The following is an 18,978-nucleotide window of genomic DNA, read 5'->3' as shown; positions in this document are numbered from 1 at the left end:
AATATGACATATGATATTGATGGATTTTATAATATTGTACTTAGCTTGTATTCCTAAAATAAATACCACTCGACCATGGTTTATTATTTTCTAATTGGTCTTCAATTCTATTCATTAATATTTTCTTTCTTTTTTTTTTTTTTGCATTGCCATTCTTGAGTATTGTTTTTTAGTTTTGCCTATCTAGTTTAAATATCAGAGTTGTACTTCATATAAGGAATTAGACAATTATCCTTCCTTCCTAATGCTCTGGAATAATTTATAGAGCATTGGGGCTAATTACCAAAATTGACCCCATAGTTGGGTTTTATATAATCTCCTAGTTTCTTGGTACCCTCTTCTTTCCCCTTTCCTTTCCTCTTTCTAGTTGCCAAAAGCTTCTTTCATTTTTGTCTTTTTTCTTTCCCAAAAACTATGCATTTCAAAGATTGCTACCTTTAAATCACACAGACTTTTAAGTTCCTTCCTGTGGTCTGTGCTCTGATTTATCGAGACATTTTTTATTAGCACTTTCAAACTTAGTGTGGAGTTAGTTTTTGTGGCAGTATTTTTAAAGAAATGTTAGGTCCTTCTGGTAGTTTCCTTCTTCATTTCTCTTCAATTCTCCCCTACAGATTTTTGGGTTTTTTACTTACTCTATTTTTGTTTCTGTCTGTCTTTGCTTGCTACAAATCCTTGTGGGAGCAGTGAGGGTGAGGTCAGAGCAGTAGAGATCATGTGGTGGGATTTGGTATTTTTTTTTCTATTTTTATTCACAATAATTTTGAAGTTTTAGCATTGTCTGTCTTCAGGTTAGGCTGAAGATAGGATTGCATGTGGAATTTGCTTTTCCTTATTGTTATCTGTGGTGTAGGGAAGAATCAGGTGTAAGGTAAGTATCTATACAGTTAACATTTTCTTCAGTTTTAAAGACTTTATAACATATACATCTATTTTTTCCTCAGGTCTCTTAGGTATACACCATAGAATAAATTAATGAGCAGCAATAGTGACTTTTGGGGGAGTGAATATAAGTATAATTAACACTTTTTTATTGTTAAAGGTTACAGATGAGACAATTTAAAAAGAACTGGAAGTATGATTTAGATTCAGCCTTGAATGAAATAGAGGTATGGCATTTATTAAATAAATTGCTGGGATCTCTGAAAATCAGTAACAAAAACATTTTTAATAATCTAATTTTAGGGAAAGTTTTGGAAATGTGGCTATTATACAGAAAATGCTCACGGAAAAGAATTTTTTTTACAAATTAATATTTTGAAATGCAAACATTTAATTTCTAGAGTGGTGGACTATTCTAAAAATAAATGTTCAGTTTCAAAATTAATTTATGTTAATAAATCTTAGTCTTTAATTCTTGTGTCTGGGCAAACTCAGTGCACAAGAAAGCTGGCTTAGTTGTCAAGGATGGCTGCGGTGCATGAAATGATGGGAGAAAGCCAGGATCACACTGCACTCTCCAAGTGTTTAAATTGTAAGAAACAAGGACTTTCAGGATGATTTCATTTTTAAATTTAATATCATTTTTGTACTTACCAATTTTTGGTCTAGTTTTAATTAGTATCTTTATATCCTTGAAACAACTTTTTTGTTGGTATGGAAAACTACTTCTTAGTTTATAAAAGAAATTAGTAGGAAGATAGTAAGTTTACCAAAATTTACTTTGTAGCCACTTTTGTAGAAATGTAATCCTGAAAATATGTGGGCCCCAAGTCAAAAATGGCCAAATAATAGTAAAATGCAGTCTCTAAAAGTAATAAAATAATGTATTGCTGTGGATGGAGATAGCTCAAATCATGCTGCCATCATCTGTTTTCCATAAAATCCACCTCCAGTGTTGAGTTCAGGTTTAGACACGGTGTTGTTAAGTTCTTACTTAGGACCTAAGTAATTAAAGCAAATGTACATTGCTGTCTGAAATTTATAGAGACTTTGCTGTAGTCAGAAAAGGAAAGTTACAATAGTATGTTATTACTATTATGCTTATAAGTAAATTTATAGATTTGCAGAAATTATGTCCTATTAATTTCTGTATATCTAATGCCTACATGTGCCTGACCTTTAGTGCTTGTTTGCATAAGCAGTTTTTGTGCTTTATTTATTTTTTTCTTTCTTTTGTTTTTAATAATTTTGATAGCATTGTAAAGAAAAAGGTGACTGGACCAAATTGGGAAATTTATACATTAACGTAAAAATGAGCTGTGAAATATTTGTGGATTTCCAGAGATTTTGTGCTTGCATTGCTGAAACATTAACAAAAGACTGTACAGAAGAAAGACCAGCTGTTCCTTTTTGTGAATTTGCTGAAGCAGGTAAACTGTCTCTTTTTTGGTCTGAGGATTGTGTGTTAGAATGGTGCAGTGTTGTTAACAAGAATGTAAAGCTTTAATATTTTCCATATTGAGGATAAATTACTGTTGCAAGTTTCAGATACTCCTCTTTATGAATTTTTCTATCTGTTGTTAAGTTAGACTATAATGATACAAGGTTAAGAATTAGTGTTTTAGTATCAGATGTTTCATATTCTTATTTTTCTTTTCATTCAGATTGGAAAAACTATTGCTAGCAAATTATACTGGAGCACCTCAATTTTTGAATCATTGGAGTTGTCACTATCTTCGCTATTACAAATCAACAAAATTTATATAGTTTTGAGTTTGTTTTTGTGATTATTTATTTATTTATTTACATGAGCTCTTTGCTACCATGATCTTTATCAGGAGTTGGCAAACTTTTTCTGTAAAAGGCCAGATAGTAAATATTTTAGGCTTTGAACACATTGTTTATGAACTCTGTCATGTAGTTTTCCTTTCTTTTTAAACAACTCTTTCAAAGTAGAAAAGCCATTGTTAGCTCATAGGCTATAAAAAACAGGCCACAGACTAGATTTGGCCTATGGACCATAGTTTGCCAACACCTGGTCTTTGTGGTATTATCAATAATCCTGTATTAATTTGCCTTTTCCATCATTTTAAGTGACCATTTCATTTTCTTCCATATGCCTACTTTGTGTTTCAGTTAGCAAAGATCCACAAAATAGTGAAGTAGATAAAAGTTTGCTGGGAAGAATTGGAATCAATGTTATATACTTCTATCACAAGCTGTTACAGTGGTCCAAGGTACTTCATTAAATTTTTGTTTTGGCTTGGTATAGAGTGTTAGTTTTTAAATTATGCACAGAATATAGTTTAACCTTGCAGTGTAGGAATTTGCTAATAATAATGATAGGTGACAAAATGGGACACACACTAGTAAGTGAATTTATTAGTTGGTATATTAAGCAAATGTGGAAAGGAAGTGGCATGAGACTGGCTATTTAAAATCTCAAGCCAGGTGCAGTGGCACACACCTGTAGTCCCAGCTACTCAGGCAGTGGAGGTGGGACTGTCACTTGAGCCCAAAAGTTCAAGGCAGCTTGGGCAACATAAGGAGACTCCATCTCTAAAATAATAATGATAAATAAATAAAATTTAGTATAGTGAACACTTAAGAAGCTGTGCTAAATGTCATATTTATTCAAAGCAGCTTTCAGTTCACAGTTTATTTTGCCAACTCCTGAATGTTGGTAGCGTTGTAATTTTAGAAGAGTTCAAGAGACTTTTCTTAAGATGAACTCAGGATACTTCGATTAAGAGAACTCCTTAAAAATCACCTCTTAGAATGTCTGTAACACTGTGTACCATATATCTTGATGCCTAACTTTGAGGCTTAGCTTACCATACAGGTGTTTTAGTGACTCAAGACCATATTGTATCATTCTTTAGGTCTTCTTGAGGTGGCAGATGGAGTTTTAGACTCAGTAATGTTCAAGCAGAGGACAGGGAAATCCAAATCCAAAATAAGGAGGAAGTGCTTTGGGATTGGAGTTATATAGAGAGTGGAGTGAGTAGTTGAGAGTGTGGTCACTATTAACTATTAGAGTGTATCTTTTGTTACTTGCTACCTTTTATAAAGAGTTTATTTCATAATTGAATATATGTTCAATAACATTTAAGTACATGGTCACTTATATACATACAAAATTTATGAATTAAAGAAAAACAAAACTTTTTTTAACCCAGAGTGGTTGTACAGAAGGTCTCTAGACTTCAAGGTCCAGGAGAATTAGCACTTAATTGTGTGGTAGGCCTAGGGTGGGCAAAGATGTACCTTGTCCTGGTTCTCATAGTCTACCTTAAGGTTGGTCATAGCATTAATTTCTTGAATAGTTAATGTTTGGGAATTTGAGAACTGCCTAATAAGAAGACCCTTTTTGAAAACTCAGACTGATTTTTCTAAAACTTTAAAGTATATTTTAATTTTATTTGGTTGTTATTTTTTAAGACATTAACAAATTGGTGAATTTTTATTTGGTGGATTTTTTCTTTTAATTAAAAATTCTAACTCTCTTATTTAGAAAGATTATTTATCACTTTACTATGAATTTTTTATGAAACCTATTCCTTTTTGAACATAAAAATAAAATCATTGAAATTAAACTAAAGATATCTCTTGAAAAATGCACTCATTTATACAGTCAAATTGAAAGTACTTTGACATCAGAATAAGCATCTGACTCAAAATAGTATAGAATATAAAACAAGGGTCTACAAACTAAGGCCCATGGGCTAAATCTCGCCCACAACTTGTTTTTGTAGAGCCCTCAAGGTAACAATGTTTTTTACATTTTTAAAGAATTACAAATTAAAAAACAACAACACCCAAAAGAACATGCAACAAATTAAAGGTAGTCTCCAAAACCTAAAGTATTTATTGTCTGGCCGTTTACAGGAAAACTTCACCGACCCCTGGTATAAAATAATATATGTCCAATTTCTGATGTCCAGATCAAAGATAATTTTCATTTCTAATATGTGAAATAATTAGTCTATTGACTTTTAAAAAAAAAATTTGGCCAACATTTTATCCCTTTTTTCACTATCCTTCTTTGTCTAAAGTTGCTAACACGTTATCTTCGTCTTTACTGTGTCTCCCTCCTTGTTCTCAGGTTGGTCAGCAGAAAAAGAACAAAAACATATAATCAGTAGTTTTCTACATTAAGACATGAAATCCTTTTGTCAAAAACAGTATATGAAACAGTTGAAAGGAAAACTGCTGATCAAGGGGGCCCGGTGGTGGTGGTGGTGAGAGAGAGTGGCTAAGATGAGACAGAGCATACTTACTCCGCTTCCCCTTCCGTCTTTATGGTGGAGCAGGAAGGGGCTTCAAGGAAGAACTTTGGAGCAGTTTGACAGCCATCAGTGTAGGATGGTGACTCAAACTGGACAATTAGCTTGTGAATAGTTATCAGTGACTTTGTGTCTTTGTAATGATTGATACTCAATTAGTGTTCTTTGTTTTTATTCTAGGGAAGGAAGGTCTTAGATAAACTATATGAATTAAAAATACATTTTACAAGTTTAAAAGGACTTATAGGGCCTGAAATGTTAGCACCAAGATGTCAAATTGTGAATGTTGCAGCAGAAATTTTTCTAAAAAGTGGAAGCCTAGATGGTGCCATTTGGGTATTGAGGGGTAAGTTCTGATATATGCAAGCATAAAATAATTTGTTAAACTTGTTATAAATTTTTGTCTATATGATTACCTTAAATTGATGTTGAACTGTGAGTGATAATTTGGTCTAAAACCTAGTGAACATCTGGGTAGAAAATGTGGTTGAGTATACTGAAAGGGGAAAGTTAACTTAGCTTTAAAGAAGAAATTATGGCTGTGCGCAGTAGCTCACGCCTGTAATCCTAGCACTCTGGGAAGCCGAGGTGGGAGGATTGCTCGAGACCAGCCTGAGCAAGAGTGAGACCCCATCTCTACTAAAAATAGAAAAAAATTAGCTAGTCAAGTAAAAATAGAAACAAAAAATTAGCTGGGCGTGGTGGCTCACACATGTAATCCCAACTACTCAGGAGGCTGAGGCAGAAGGATTGCTTGAGCCCAGGAGTTTGAGGTTGCTGTGAGCTAGGCTGACGCCACGGCACTCACTCTAGCCTGGGCAACAAAGCGAGACTCTGTCTCAAAAAAAAAGAAGAAATTGTATGAACCATTGTTGATTAGAAACTGGTTCTTGCTGTGGCCTGGGCACCATACTAAGTGCTTTACCTAGATTATCCCAATTAATCTTCACAGAACCCTGAGTCGGGAACTACTACAATCCCCATTTTATCAATAACAAAATGTTGTCCTTCGCCAGGCATGGTGGCTAATGCCTGTAATCCCAGCACTTGGGGAGGCTGAAGCAGGAGGATCATTTGAAGCCAGGAGTTCAAGACCAGCCTGGGCAACATAGTGAGACCTCGTCTCTACAAAAAATTTTTAAAATTAGCCAAGCATGGTGACACACACAGTCCTAGGTACTTGGGAGACTGAGGCAGGAGGATTACTTGAACCCAGGAGTTCGAGGCTTCAGTGATCTGTAATTGCACCACTGCACTTCAGCCTTGGCAACAGAGCCAGACCCTGTCTCTAAAAATAAAAAATAAAAAAATAAAAAGGATGTTGTCTGTATTAAGCAACTTGCCCAAAAGGGCGTAACAAGTAAGAAGTGGAGGCCAAATTCAAACCCAGACAATCCAGCTTCAGAGCTCAGGCTTCAGCTGCTATGTGAAAGGGAAATTCTGATTACAATGTACATAAACTCTATCTTCACATGTATAGGCAAATGTGGCTTCAAACCAAAACAAGTAAAGCTCGCTTTCCCTGGTAAGTCAATCTTTATAGCAGAAATTACAATGCAGTTAAGGCAGCAAAAGCAACTAAGGTTAGTTTTATACGAGATAAATAAAAATTTAAAGAGCATGGTAGTGGTATGACATGGTAGCAAATGATAGCTCTGGCTACTTGGACTGTCAGACAGATTTTACTTGATAATGTGGGATTAAGAATGAAGAAATCTCAAGGATCTCAGAGTTCAGATAGGAAGATGGATTAGATAAATAAGGCAAGTAGATTACACTAACACACAAATGCATATGCTAGCACCAGTATATATGTGTGTGTGTATGTGTGTGTAGAGAGAGAGCAGGGGGAATACATATGTGTGTGTGTATATATACATATATATGTGTGTGTATAATACCTTGTACTTGTATGGAATACAGAGGTTGTGATAAATAGACTTCATTTAAAAGCTTGTTGGAAAAGAGTGGTCTATGGTGCTCTTGTTTGAAATTCTGATATTTAATTTTGAGATTATCTTTAAAATTCTATCAGTTATAAACACAGTATTCTTTTGCAGTGACAGTTTCAGTTGAAAGTAATTTTCATAAGTAAAATTGTATTACTTCAAAAGAAGAGCCCACAGAAGTATACTCAGGTGTCCCTAGAATTTTTTATTCTTAAAGGGGTTCTATAGTGAACAGGCCATTCCCAAGAAAGGAAATACAGTGGCTCAATCTCACTGGTAATAAGTGAGATTAATATTCACTTATAATAATGGAAATATACATTTAAATTACATAACACCATTTTGAACCTGTCAGACTATCAAAGATCAAAGTTTGGTGATATGCTTTTCATGGGAGTGTAGAAAAGTGGACATTCACAGAAATTGCCTTAGGGTTTTTTTGGCAAAATAAATGTCAAAAGTTAAAAATACGTATCTCATTTATTGACTCCATTTCTAGGAATTTGTACTACAAACACATTTATATTAATACCTGTGTACAAGGGCATATATATACTTGATGGCGTGTATATACATGCCCTTATACACAGTATACGGTTACCTGAAGTCTTTTGTTACACCAACAATGGTAACAAAAGATTCCAGGTAACTTAAATGTTCACTAAGGGAATACCAGTTAATTAAATTGTGTTATAGCCACATGATGGAGTAGAATGAGGCAGATCTATAGGTACTAATTTTGAATGATCTCCAGGGGCCATTATAAAGCAAAAAAAGGAATGTGCAGAGCAGTGTATACAGTATGCTACCATTTGTATAAAAATAATAATAGAATGGGTGCATACATATTTGATTATACATTCTTAAAATACTTGTAGGATACACAAGAAACTAGTAATAGTAATTGCCTCTGGGAAGGGGAATTGAGTGCTTAGAGGACAGGGATGGGAGGCAGATTAACTTTTTACATGTATTTTTCCTACTTTTTTCCTTTTAAAAAATGTACATTTATTACCTACTACATTTTTAGAAAATAGGATTACATAATTACTCAGGTTTGAGAAATGCAGAATATTTTACACATTTCTTTTTTGGTAGGTGGCAGACTATGATGAGAAGAAATCTATTGTTTTGGCTTTTCACTTTGACATTTCAAATCCTTTCTCAGCACTAGTACTTTTTATCCTGGCAAATGAGCAACAAATTCCTACCATGCCTTCTCCCAATAGCAACATAAAAAAAAGTCTTAAAACCATAATTTTGTAGTCATGCTTCAGAGGCTGAAAAATAGTGTCTTAGCTCTCTAGAACATACATTTTTAAAAATGTTATGCCATTTATTGAGACACTGCCATTGAATTTTAAAATAACTTTTATTTCCTTTATGTAAGTAACGTATCTTCATTATAGAGAAATATGAAAAGGTAGATAAGTAAAACTAATAATAAAAATCTTTTATCATTCAGTCACCCAGAAATTGCTATTATCCACTTTAATTTTACTATAGAGACTTTTTTATACCCTGCGTTTTTTTCAGGCAACAGTCTTTCTGTGAAAAGAAATATTATTCTACAGCATCACTTAATAAGTTGAACAGTTTTCCATCTTATAAACAGATAGGTGGATAGATTAATCCATGAATCCACTTTTATTGAACTAGCTTGTTTTCACATTTCTGTTATAAACAATAATCCCTGCTTAACATCACTGCTAAATCTTAATTTCCTTAGGGTAAATTTTAGTGATGGAATTGCTATGTTAAAGGGTAAGGACATTTTTAAAGCTTTTTGGTAAACGTCACCAAATTTGCTCTTATCGCCATTCAGATTTGCAGATAAGTTATTTCAGGTTTATTAGAAAGCTCCTTCTGGTGAGAAAATCCTAAAGAACTATTGTATTAGATATATCTTCTACATAAACATTGTCCTTTTTAGGGATCACAGGTGCATATTAACAGTTCTAGCAGTTGCCAATAGTGTGGTTTTTGGTTATGGGACAGGCAGACTGGTGCATTCAAGGTTATCCAAACCCCAATCTAGCTGTTCAGTACATTTCATTCTAGGTCTTATCTCTGTGAATAGAAAAGTCCTCTACACCTTTAATAAGGTTGTAGTAATTATAGTCTTCTTAATAGGGTGTGAAGATGCAGGTTATGAAACACCTTTGCCAACACTGAATTTTATTATTTTTCTTATCTATTTGCTAGTTTGCTAAAAGTGATATTCAGAGCTTTACTTTGCATTTAATTTATTATTATAGAAATTTATTCTTTTTTCCCATTTGTACTTATTATTTTGTGGATTGCCTGTCCATGTTCTTGGTCTGTTTTCTGATTTTAGTATTTCTCTTCACTATTGATTTAGTAATAATGTGAATATTCACTATATACCAAACATTGCATTAAGTGTATTACTTCTGTCATCTCATTTAATCAAACCCAACCCCATGAGGTAGGTAATGGATAATGGTATCCCAAGATGAGGACACTGAGGTTCAGAGAGGATGACACAAATAGGTGTGGAGCAGGAATTCCAGTCCAGGTCTGTCTGACTGCAAAGTCTGTATTTTTAACCACTATACCCGTATTATTTCCCTGTTTTTTCCTCTAAATGTACATTATGAAATTGCAACTAGAGCAGAAGCACAAACTACATAAACAGACCCAGACCTAACCTAGTCAATCTCCTGAGCAAAATAGGGATTCTGGGCTTGTTTTTATAAATCTAGAACAGTGATGCTCAAACTTGACCATCAGAATTCTCTAGAGGGCTTGTTAAAACACAGATTGCTGGGCCCACCCCTGTATTTTCTGGTTCATTTAGTCTAAAGTGGGCACTGAAAATTTGCATTTCTCTGAAGTTTTTAGATGTTGCTGATGCTGCTGGTCTAGGAAGCTCACTTTGAGAACCACATAGCACTCTCAACATGGTGACATTTTCTTATACCTCACCTGTGTCCCTAAACCACACCCTCTCCAGTCACTCCCCTAGTTTTTTTAACCACTGCTATACACATTACCATTTTTATTTTTTGAAAGTTAATTAGGTTGAGAGGATTTCACTTGTGGTGGTATCTGACACAAAGTAAATATTATTAATAGTTGAGGTGAGTGGATGAATGGATTTTCCTCATTTAAGTATCTTTGTACCTTCCTAAGGAGAAGATGGCTGGCATTTTTGAAAGTGTGTGTGTTTTAAGAAAAGTATTAGCTTACTTTTTTTTTTTTTGGAAACAGAGTCTCTCTGTTGCCCCAGGTAGGGTGCAGTGGCGTCATCATAGCTCACTACAGCCTCAAATACCTGGGCTCAAGGGATCCTCTTGCCTCAGCGTCCAGAGTAGGTAGGACTACAGGCAGCCTGAGGAAGAGCGAGACCCCATCTCTACTAAAAATAGGAAACTTAACTTTTTTATGCTATGAAATTTAGCATAAGGATTATGTTACACACCTGGACCAGTGACTATGACTACGGTACAAATATAAGCATATAAAGAGTTTTAATGTTTAAAGAAAAAATGTGTTATCTTCATTTTCAAATAGTGGGTAGATCTCAGCATAAAGCTGTGGTAGGCCAGGCAATTTTCAGTCTCTGTTTTAATATGACAATTTCTCTTATATCTACTCATCAAGACCAACTATTTAGGTCATTAACACCTCTTTCCCAAATAATTTTCACCAAATATAAGCACTGGTCATTTTTAGTGATGGGATTTTTGATTATTTCTAAAATACTTCTTTGTACCTCTGTGTTTTGCTTGAGTTTTTATAGTAAGCATTTGTATTTTAAAAATAAATATTATTTTAAAAGTAAATCAACCAACTTGCCCTCATCCTAAGCAATAATATCTGTGAAGTCACAGATTTAATGTGATTTTTATATGTAATATGATCTTTATAATTTTTACAATACACAAATTATTAAAATTTATAATGTGACACCTAAAATTCAAGTACCATCAGTGATATATATGTGTGTGTGTGTATATATATATATATATATATATATATCTCACTTAGCAAGTATCACACTGTATAATGTCCCTTTTATATTACAGTAGTTTTGCATATTAAAGATACTAGCCCTTGATCTGTTGGATATTTACAAATATTTTTCTCAGCTTTTCATTTTCCATTTTTATTTTTTTTTTTTTTTTGCATTTTTGTTTTCTTCTTTTGTCCAACTGGCATTTTTTCTGCTTAATATAAACTGCTTTTAAAGTCTTTAGTGATTTTTGCTTTGTATCATGCTTTTAGGCAGTCCTTACATGTTCACCCGTACATGCTTCAAATTTTTGATTCATTGTTAGTTTTAAATTTTGGTGTGAGGTGGGAACCTAATTTATTTCCCCCAAAATGTTGTTCCAGTTCAACCTTTACTCACTAATTTGAAATGCCACTTTTATCATAATAATAGAATCTTGGATCTGTTGGGTCTGTTTCTGCACTTGCCTTTTCTCCTAAAGATCTCTCTGTTTCTGTGCTAGCACTATACTCTTTTTGGTCCATGTAGTATTAGAAATAGTGATGATATCTATATATCTAGGCAAGATCATCCTCAATCCTCTTATTTTCCAAACTATTCTTTGCTATTCTTTGTGTTGATTCTTTTGAATGAATTTCAGAGTCATTGAATCAGGGTTTAATACAGCTCTGTAGGAGATTTGATTTGGATTGGGATTATATTAAATGTATGCATCAAGGGGAGAACAGATATCTTTAGATATTCCCCTATTGCAGTATTCACCATGGTAAAAGATGGTTATTTGTTTGATAATCTCACTGACTAGCCTGGAAATTGATTTAGTGTAAAGACTGTCTTAATAGTCTATATTCCCAGTGCCTATATTCAAAATCTTGCTTGAGTAATGACTGAATATGCTGAATATGCATCTATTGGAAGGTAAGTGGATAAAGAGGGGCTACTATAGAAATTTTGCTTGCCTTTTTTGACTCTCAGACTTTAGACAAATGGAAAATATTTCCCAACTGTAGAATAGAGAAAATCATGAAGATGAATGCAATAACAACTTTTATTGCTATAAAACTAGTGTTAAGTACACTATTGAACTGATTTTTGTTCTTGGGAATTTAATTTTCATAACAGCTTATAAAATTTTCATAAAAGTATTTATAATGTACACTAGCTGGATTATTTAAATTAAAAGCATTGATTTCCAGGTGACTTCCCATTTATCAGTTTCAATTAACTTTGGTGTAATACATGGAATAATGAACTTACTCACATTTTTTATATAGCTACACAATTTGGTAAAATTTTAAAGTGAATCTTCTAAAATACCATATAGACTTTCAAAAATGCGACTGTTAGTCTACCTTAAATGAAAAGAGTAAGTACTAAATAAAAACAATGCAATTTTTATGAGAAAGTGCTTACATAGGCTACTTTTTGTAAGCTATATCTAATAGATATATGACTAACAAAAAATAATTGAACTTATTTGGTCAAAGCAAAATTCACTTTATAAGGCATGGTAAGTTAACAGTTTCACTTTTAATGGGAATTATGTTTAACAGATAACTTATGTGGTCTTTCAAGATATTAAGTTCACTTTAATTTCTCTACAGATTAAAATTTCAGCAAATTTAGGAGTAAATTAATGAAGGTATCTGTCTAACTGAGTTAATATTCGTAAAGCACTTGAAACGTTGTGTAGCACACATAAATCTGTTAAGTCAAAGTCAGTCAAGTGGGCCCTAGTAATTTTAAAATAAGCTCCTGTTTTAAAGCTTTATACTGGGTACATAAAGCTTTCTTTTGGCATTATGTACTTGATTTATCAACTCTTTCTTCAATACTTTGGTATTCACTGTGCTGGGAAGGCCACAGGAAAGAAAAAAAAAGGATTACTTGATTTCTACACTTAGTCCAGTTGAAAAAAAACACCAAAATGTAACTTGAGTGTTACATATAGCAATGCTTCATTATGTGTATAATGATGAGTAAATTAGGTGAATGAAAAATATTGACATTTCTAACATTTTAGCACTTCAGTGTTCTATACTACAGTCTCCCATTGTTTTTCTCAATGTGAAAAAATCAGGGCAGAAATTAAGGAACTTCAGTATTATAGGTAATACTCCCTTTTTTTAAAGCTGTGTGATGGGTATATAAGAGTTCATTTTATTCTTACACTTTTATAATGTATATGTTAGATATTCTTCTATAAATATCAAATATTTCATAATATTGTTTTAAAAATAAGCAGAAATTGGGGAGAAAAGCTGTTCCCCAATAATACCAGAAACTAAATAAATTATGTATTCCTTATTATAAAATTTTTGAATTTGTCCACACAACTATTTTATGTTAAAGCAAACATTCATTATAATGTGAACATTTTTGTCATAAAAATAAACATTAACTTTAGAATCAATAACTGGCTAATACACACTTAGATGAAGAATTAATAAAAAAATACAGTGGCCATTAGTTTACATATTCTTAGGATGATGATCATCACTATGTAAGTTGTTTCTAACAAATTTGAGCCATGGTTATTTTTCTGAGTACACATATTTAAGTTTTCCCACTTCCTCCAAAAGATATTTAAAAACATTAGTTATGATTATAGTGTTAATTGTGATTGTCATGGTGTAAAGTATTCATATTTTTTTCTTTTTGGAAGAGTCAGAATGGATAATCAATACACCACTGTGGCCTTGTGATAGACTGGATGTGCTTAATCGACATAATTTGCTCTGTACAATTGCACATGAAATCTTAGCGAAGAGCCTTTATAGGCAGACATTTGAAGTTTTGCAGAATCTACCAGGTTTTCAAAATTCTCAAGGTATGTTTTTTTAAAAGTCTAACTATCTCTTGCCCATCCAGTGTTTAACTGTTATTAAGAAACAGTTATCGGGCCGGGCGCGGTGGCTCACGCCTGTAATCCTAGCTCTCTGGTAGGCCGAGGCGGACGGATTGTTTGAGCTCAGGAGTTCGAAACCAGCCTGAGCAAGAGGGAGACCCCGTCTCTACTAAAAAAAAATAGAAAGAAATTAATTGGACAACTAAAAATATATAGAAAATATTAGCTGGGCATGGTGGCGCATGCCTGTAGTCCCAGCTACCCATGAGGCTGAGGCAGGAGGATCGCTTGAGCCCAGGAGTTTGAGGTTGCTGTGAGCTAGGCTGACGCCACGGCACTCTAGCCCGGGCAACACAGTGAGACTCTGTCTCAAAAAAAAAACAAAAAAACAGTTATCCACCTGTTTTGGTTGAGTTTTATATTCCAGCATATTTTTTTAATGAAATAGTTTCCTGTAAAATATGCTCTCTGCAAATTGAATATGCTTTCCTGATGGTTTCAAAAAATCAGAGATTCTTATCTTTGGGGTTTTTGTCTGCAGTTCCTAACACAAGAATTTTCATAATTCCCCTTTCCCTATCTCTGTCTAGTCATCAGCAAACAATACGCTTAAGTGTCCCCAGCAAGCTCTGTATCTTAAAGAATCATTGCACTGGAATAATGAAGAATACTTCTTCTCTTATCACTTTATAAATAAATGTAAAACTTAGTTTACATTACCTTGGAACATAGATAAACTTGAAATAAATGGAGGAAATGAAACAGATGGCAAGTTCAAAGAAAGAACTACCATTGCTCGCATTGGTAGTTATACTCTTGAATGTTAAAGCTCAAGTCATATATAGATAGGAAGAGGGAATCTCTGAGCAAAAGCTTTGGTCAGGAATGAGCTGTGTGATGGGTTCAGAGGATGATGAAAATGTTAACTTGAGAGCCTCCCTTCAGTGTTTTCATCATATTCTCTATAAATACTGATTTTTCCATTTATTCCACTGGATCCTGTATTATTAGCGTTCTTATCTGTTATTAACATTCTTATCTGTTTCTCCTTATATTAAATAGATAGTGAGCTTCTTCTAGATAGTGAACGCCTTCAAGGTATTTCTTTATCTTGATATTTTCTTTATCTTGATATTTCTGGCACAATGGGTGCTATCTAGCAGGCCCTTAATATACAATTATGTTGATAATGAAACAAAGTAATAATAAGGAGATTGGACAGATAGTTGTGCCAGATTTTGGAAGACCCTAAATGGCAGGATAAAGGAGTTTTCTTCTCTATGTGTAGTAAGGGGGTCACTAGAGTTTGGGGTCTAGGGAGTGATGTAATAAAGTTGGTGTTTTAGGAAAGTTTCTGTGGCTATAGTGTTAAGGAAGAAACTAAAGGTAAAGAGATTAATTTCTTAATAAGGCCTGGACCACTAAAAGATCCTAAAGTGATTTCCTAAAGTGATAAAGACCTAGAGCCTAGGTTATGGACCCAACTGACTGGATATAGGGAATAAGAGTTGAAAGTCTCTAAGATGACTTCACTTTCTTCTAAAAATGACTAAAGGAATAGAAATATCCACTAAAGAATTTTTTTTAATTTGAGAGTGGATATTAGGGGATGATTTATTTTTAGTCAAGGAAATTATAAAGATAAGGCAGGAACTGTAGATATAATGCAAACAGAATTGCAGTACCATTCAAGACACTACAGATACACAGTTACATGTAGGGATCACATACAGATGTGTTAATGCATCCTCTGAAATCTTTGTCAAGCTTCTTTTCATATTCCCCATTACAAAGGAAATGAATGGTTTTGCTTGTGTCAGATGATTTTTTGTTTCTTCCTTAGAAAATATGTAAGGTGATTGCATTTTAGTAGCTGTGACTCCTATAGTGGGTAAGAAAGGGCCAAGGGGAGGAGAGGGAAATAGAAAGGAGTCAAAGATGGGGTTTTGAAAGACTAAGATAAATCAATTTCATTACATCAATTTTCTTTTCATTTCAGAAACTGTGGAGGTCTCACAGTATAGCCTTCTTTTTAATAAACTTCTAGATGCCTGTATAGAAAGCAACAGTCTTGGTGTGTCATCCTCTGTAGCAGAATTCATGATTTCAAAGAACATCCCTATTGATTTTTCCTTTCTTAGAAGATTAATTACTTCTTTAGGAAGGAGTTGTTTATGGCTCAAAGCCAGAGCACACTACAAAAGTAAGTTAAATTTTAAAAATTTTAATTTGATATATTGGTTTTGAATTTTATTCTCTAACCCAGGATTCATCTATAATATTTAAGATTAGATATTCATATATGTAAAAAGAGCAGCTGGTACATATTCTAAGATAGTGATGTGAACAGATCTGTCATCTCTTTTCAAACTTGTTTTCTTGTTTCCAATTACTATATCTTTATTTGTTTGCACATTAGTATGGCCAATAGAGGACAAGCAAAGGAAATAAGTGACAGAATTTGAATCAGTTTGGCATATCTTATAAATATTAATAATATAAGAGTAAAACAATTAGAATTAGAAACAATTAGAAAAGTAGAATCAAGTTTAAAGAATATCTACATATTTATCTCTGCTGTATCCCTGATCTTTATAACTTAGAATAATTGATAGCAGGCCACATAGGGAGGACAGAGGCTATCATAACAATACAACATGGTATATATAACGTTTTTCACATGGCTTCTAGTAATAGAACTTTTTAAATCTATTTATAGCTATTTCTCTGTAACAGGTAAGCCTGGAAACTAGTGCTTTCTCTAGTCCCAGCCACTTTGCACATATTTTAATTAGAAAGTAATGTCATGTGGAATCTATATCTAGAAAAGAATTTTTTCTGCCTTCATGCAGTAATCTTAAATTTCCATTCCTAACACCATCATGTATATAACAAACATTTGGGTGCCTCCTGTGTGTCATACTGTGCCAGATGCGTCAAGCATCCTAGCCACTCCTACATGAGCAGGAAGTGTTTTCTAAAGTACCAGCTGGGATCACTTTAGCAGGTAGTAGGTAACTTTTTCTCCTAAAGAAATGGGAAAGAAAATGCTAGTGTGCATTACAGGTAGTAAGGTTAAGTATTTGATAAAAGTTTCATTTCATTTATATATACATGTATATATACTGGGTCATTATGTAAAATGTATTTCTTATTGTGGGCTATAATTAAAAGAAGTTTTGAAAGCAGAATTTTTTTAAAAGGATGATCACAAATTTACAGGAAAGGTAGAATTGTTTGTTTATAATACCTCATTTCAATTTTGTGGTTATGTTTCAACTCTTTATACTATTTTCCTACAAACTGCTAGAAACCATATATGCACTGTACACATAAATATATGTACTATGTGTTGTACTTCCTGATTTTAATTTTTAGAATTGAAGTTAATGGGAATAATTTATTTTTCAAATAACTAATTGTACAACTTGGGGGAAATGCCATCATAACGTATTTATATGCCACAGGAACAAGTATAAACTCAGAAACATTTAAATGAAATTCCTATAAATGTTTCTGTTTTTTAGTTGGAAATAAAATTTTGTATTAAAACAGCTAAACTTAATCATTTCTTTTAAAAATTTTTATTAACAGCTTTTATTGAGATATAATTCGAATGCCATACAATTCACCTATTTAAAGTATACAATTCGATGGTTTTAATGTTTTTACAAAGTTGCACAACCATTACCATAATCAATTTTAAAACATTTTCATCATTTTAATAAGAAACCCCACATCCATTAGTAGTCACTCCTCATTCCCCTAAAATCTTCTTAGGCGTAATAAGAATTACTTTTAAACCATTTTTTAAGCAGTGTGTTAAAGCAATTAACGCCTATGTACAATTCAGTACCTTATTGGAACTTTTCCTTTTATCTAATCACAACTATGCCTTATTTCATATGCAGTATGACTTCTGAGAGTTACGCAAATAAGGTTAAAGAGTCTTTGTTTTTTTTTTAAATGTACCTGAATTATAAAACCAAATGAGTAATTTATAGCCATTGATGAGTCTTCAAAACATCTCATTTACTAACAATGTTAATATTTAAAATATTATTGGAACTCCCTTTGGACATAGCTTACACTTGGAAGAAAAGCCTTTGAATGCCTTATAGTCACATCTAATAGCGCTTGATTTTGGGCTTAAGGCTAATTTTCATAAAGACCCTGTTAAGGCTATGGTTTTGCTTTTTTTTGTTTTAATATTTTTATGACTTTATTGATATAATTTCACATACCATAAATTTACCCATTTAAAGTATACGTTGCCTTGATTTTTGGTGTTGTCTCAAAGTGCAGTCATCACTACCATCTAAGTTGAAAACATTGTTAACACCTCCAGAAAAAGAAATCCTGTACACATTTGCATTCATTCTCCATTCGCTGAGTGTTTCCTACCTCACCCTAATCCTAGGCAACAACTAACCTACTTTCTGTCTCTGTGAATTTGCCTATTCTAGACATATCACATAAATGGAATCATGTAATGTGTGGGTTTTTGTGACTGACTTACACTTGGCATAATGCTTTCACATTTCATCAGTGTTGTGGCATATATCAATACTTCATTACTTTTTATTGCTAAATAGTCTATTACATGGAATTTGTTTATCCATTCATCAGTTGATGGACATTTGAATTGTTTCCACTTTTTGGCTATCATGAATTTTTTATGCTGTTTTCAAGGTTCACATACCAACTTTTGTGAGTACATACACATTCATTTTTCTTGAGAGAAGAATTGCTGGCCTATATGGTAAATCTGTATTTACTATTATGTGGAACTGCCAAACTGGTTTCCAAGGAAACTGTACCATTTTATATTTTTATTCCCACCAGCCATGTATGGGATTTCTTATTTCCTTATGTCTTCACCAACACTTGTTACTATGTTTTTTATTTTTATTTTAGCCTTCCTAGTGGGTGTTAAGTGATAATGTGGTTTTGATTTGCATATCCCTGATGGCCAGTGATGTTGAGTACCTTTTCATGTGCTTATCGATTATTTGTATATTTTCTTTGGAGAAA

At 33.2% G+C, this 18,978-nt stretch overlaps 1 protein-coding gene across 1 annotated transcript in view; it reads left to right on the top strand.

Moving 5' to 3' along the window:
* TOPAZ1 (testis and ovary specific PAZ domain containing 1) overlaps window positions 1–18,978 on the top strand; it is an 83,672-nt gene that overhangs the window by 56,872 nt on the left and 7,822 nt on the right. The window contains 6 exon segments of the mRNA XM_012652719.1: window positions 1,043–1,109; window positions 2,138–2,312; window positions 3,019–3,119; window positions 5,349–5,514; window positions 13,762–13,926; window positions 15,944–16,147. Coding sequence (XP_012508173.1) covers window positions 1,043–1,109; window positions 2,138–2,312; window positions 3,019–3,119; window positions 5,349–5,514; window positions 13,762–13,926; window positions 15,944–16,147 — 878 coding nt within the window.

The sequence above is a fragment of the Propithecus coquereli genome, unplaced genomic scaffold, assembly GCF_000956105.1.
Source record: "Propithecus coquereli isolate 6110/MARCELLA unplaced genomic scaffold, Pcoq_1.0 Scaffold1, whole genome shotgun sequence".
Classification (NCBI taxonomy): Eukaryota; Metazoa; Chordata; class Mammalia; order Primates; family Indriidae; genus Propithecus; species Propithecus coquereli.
This window is presented reverse-complemented; position numbering and strand designations above follow the sequence as displayed.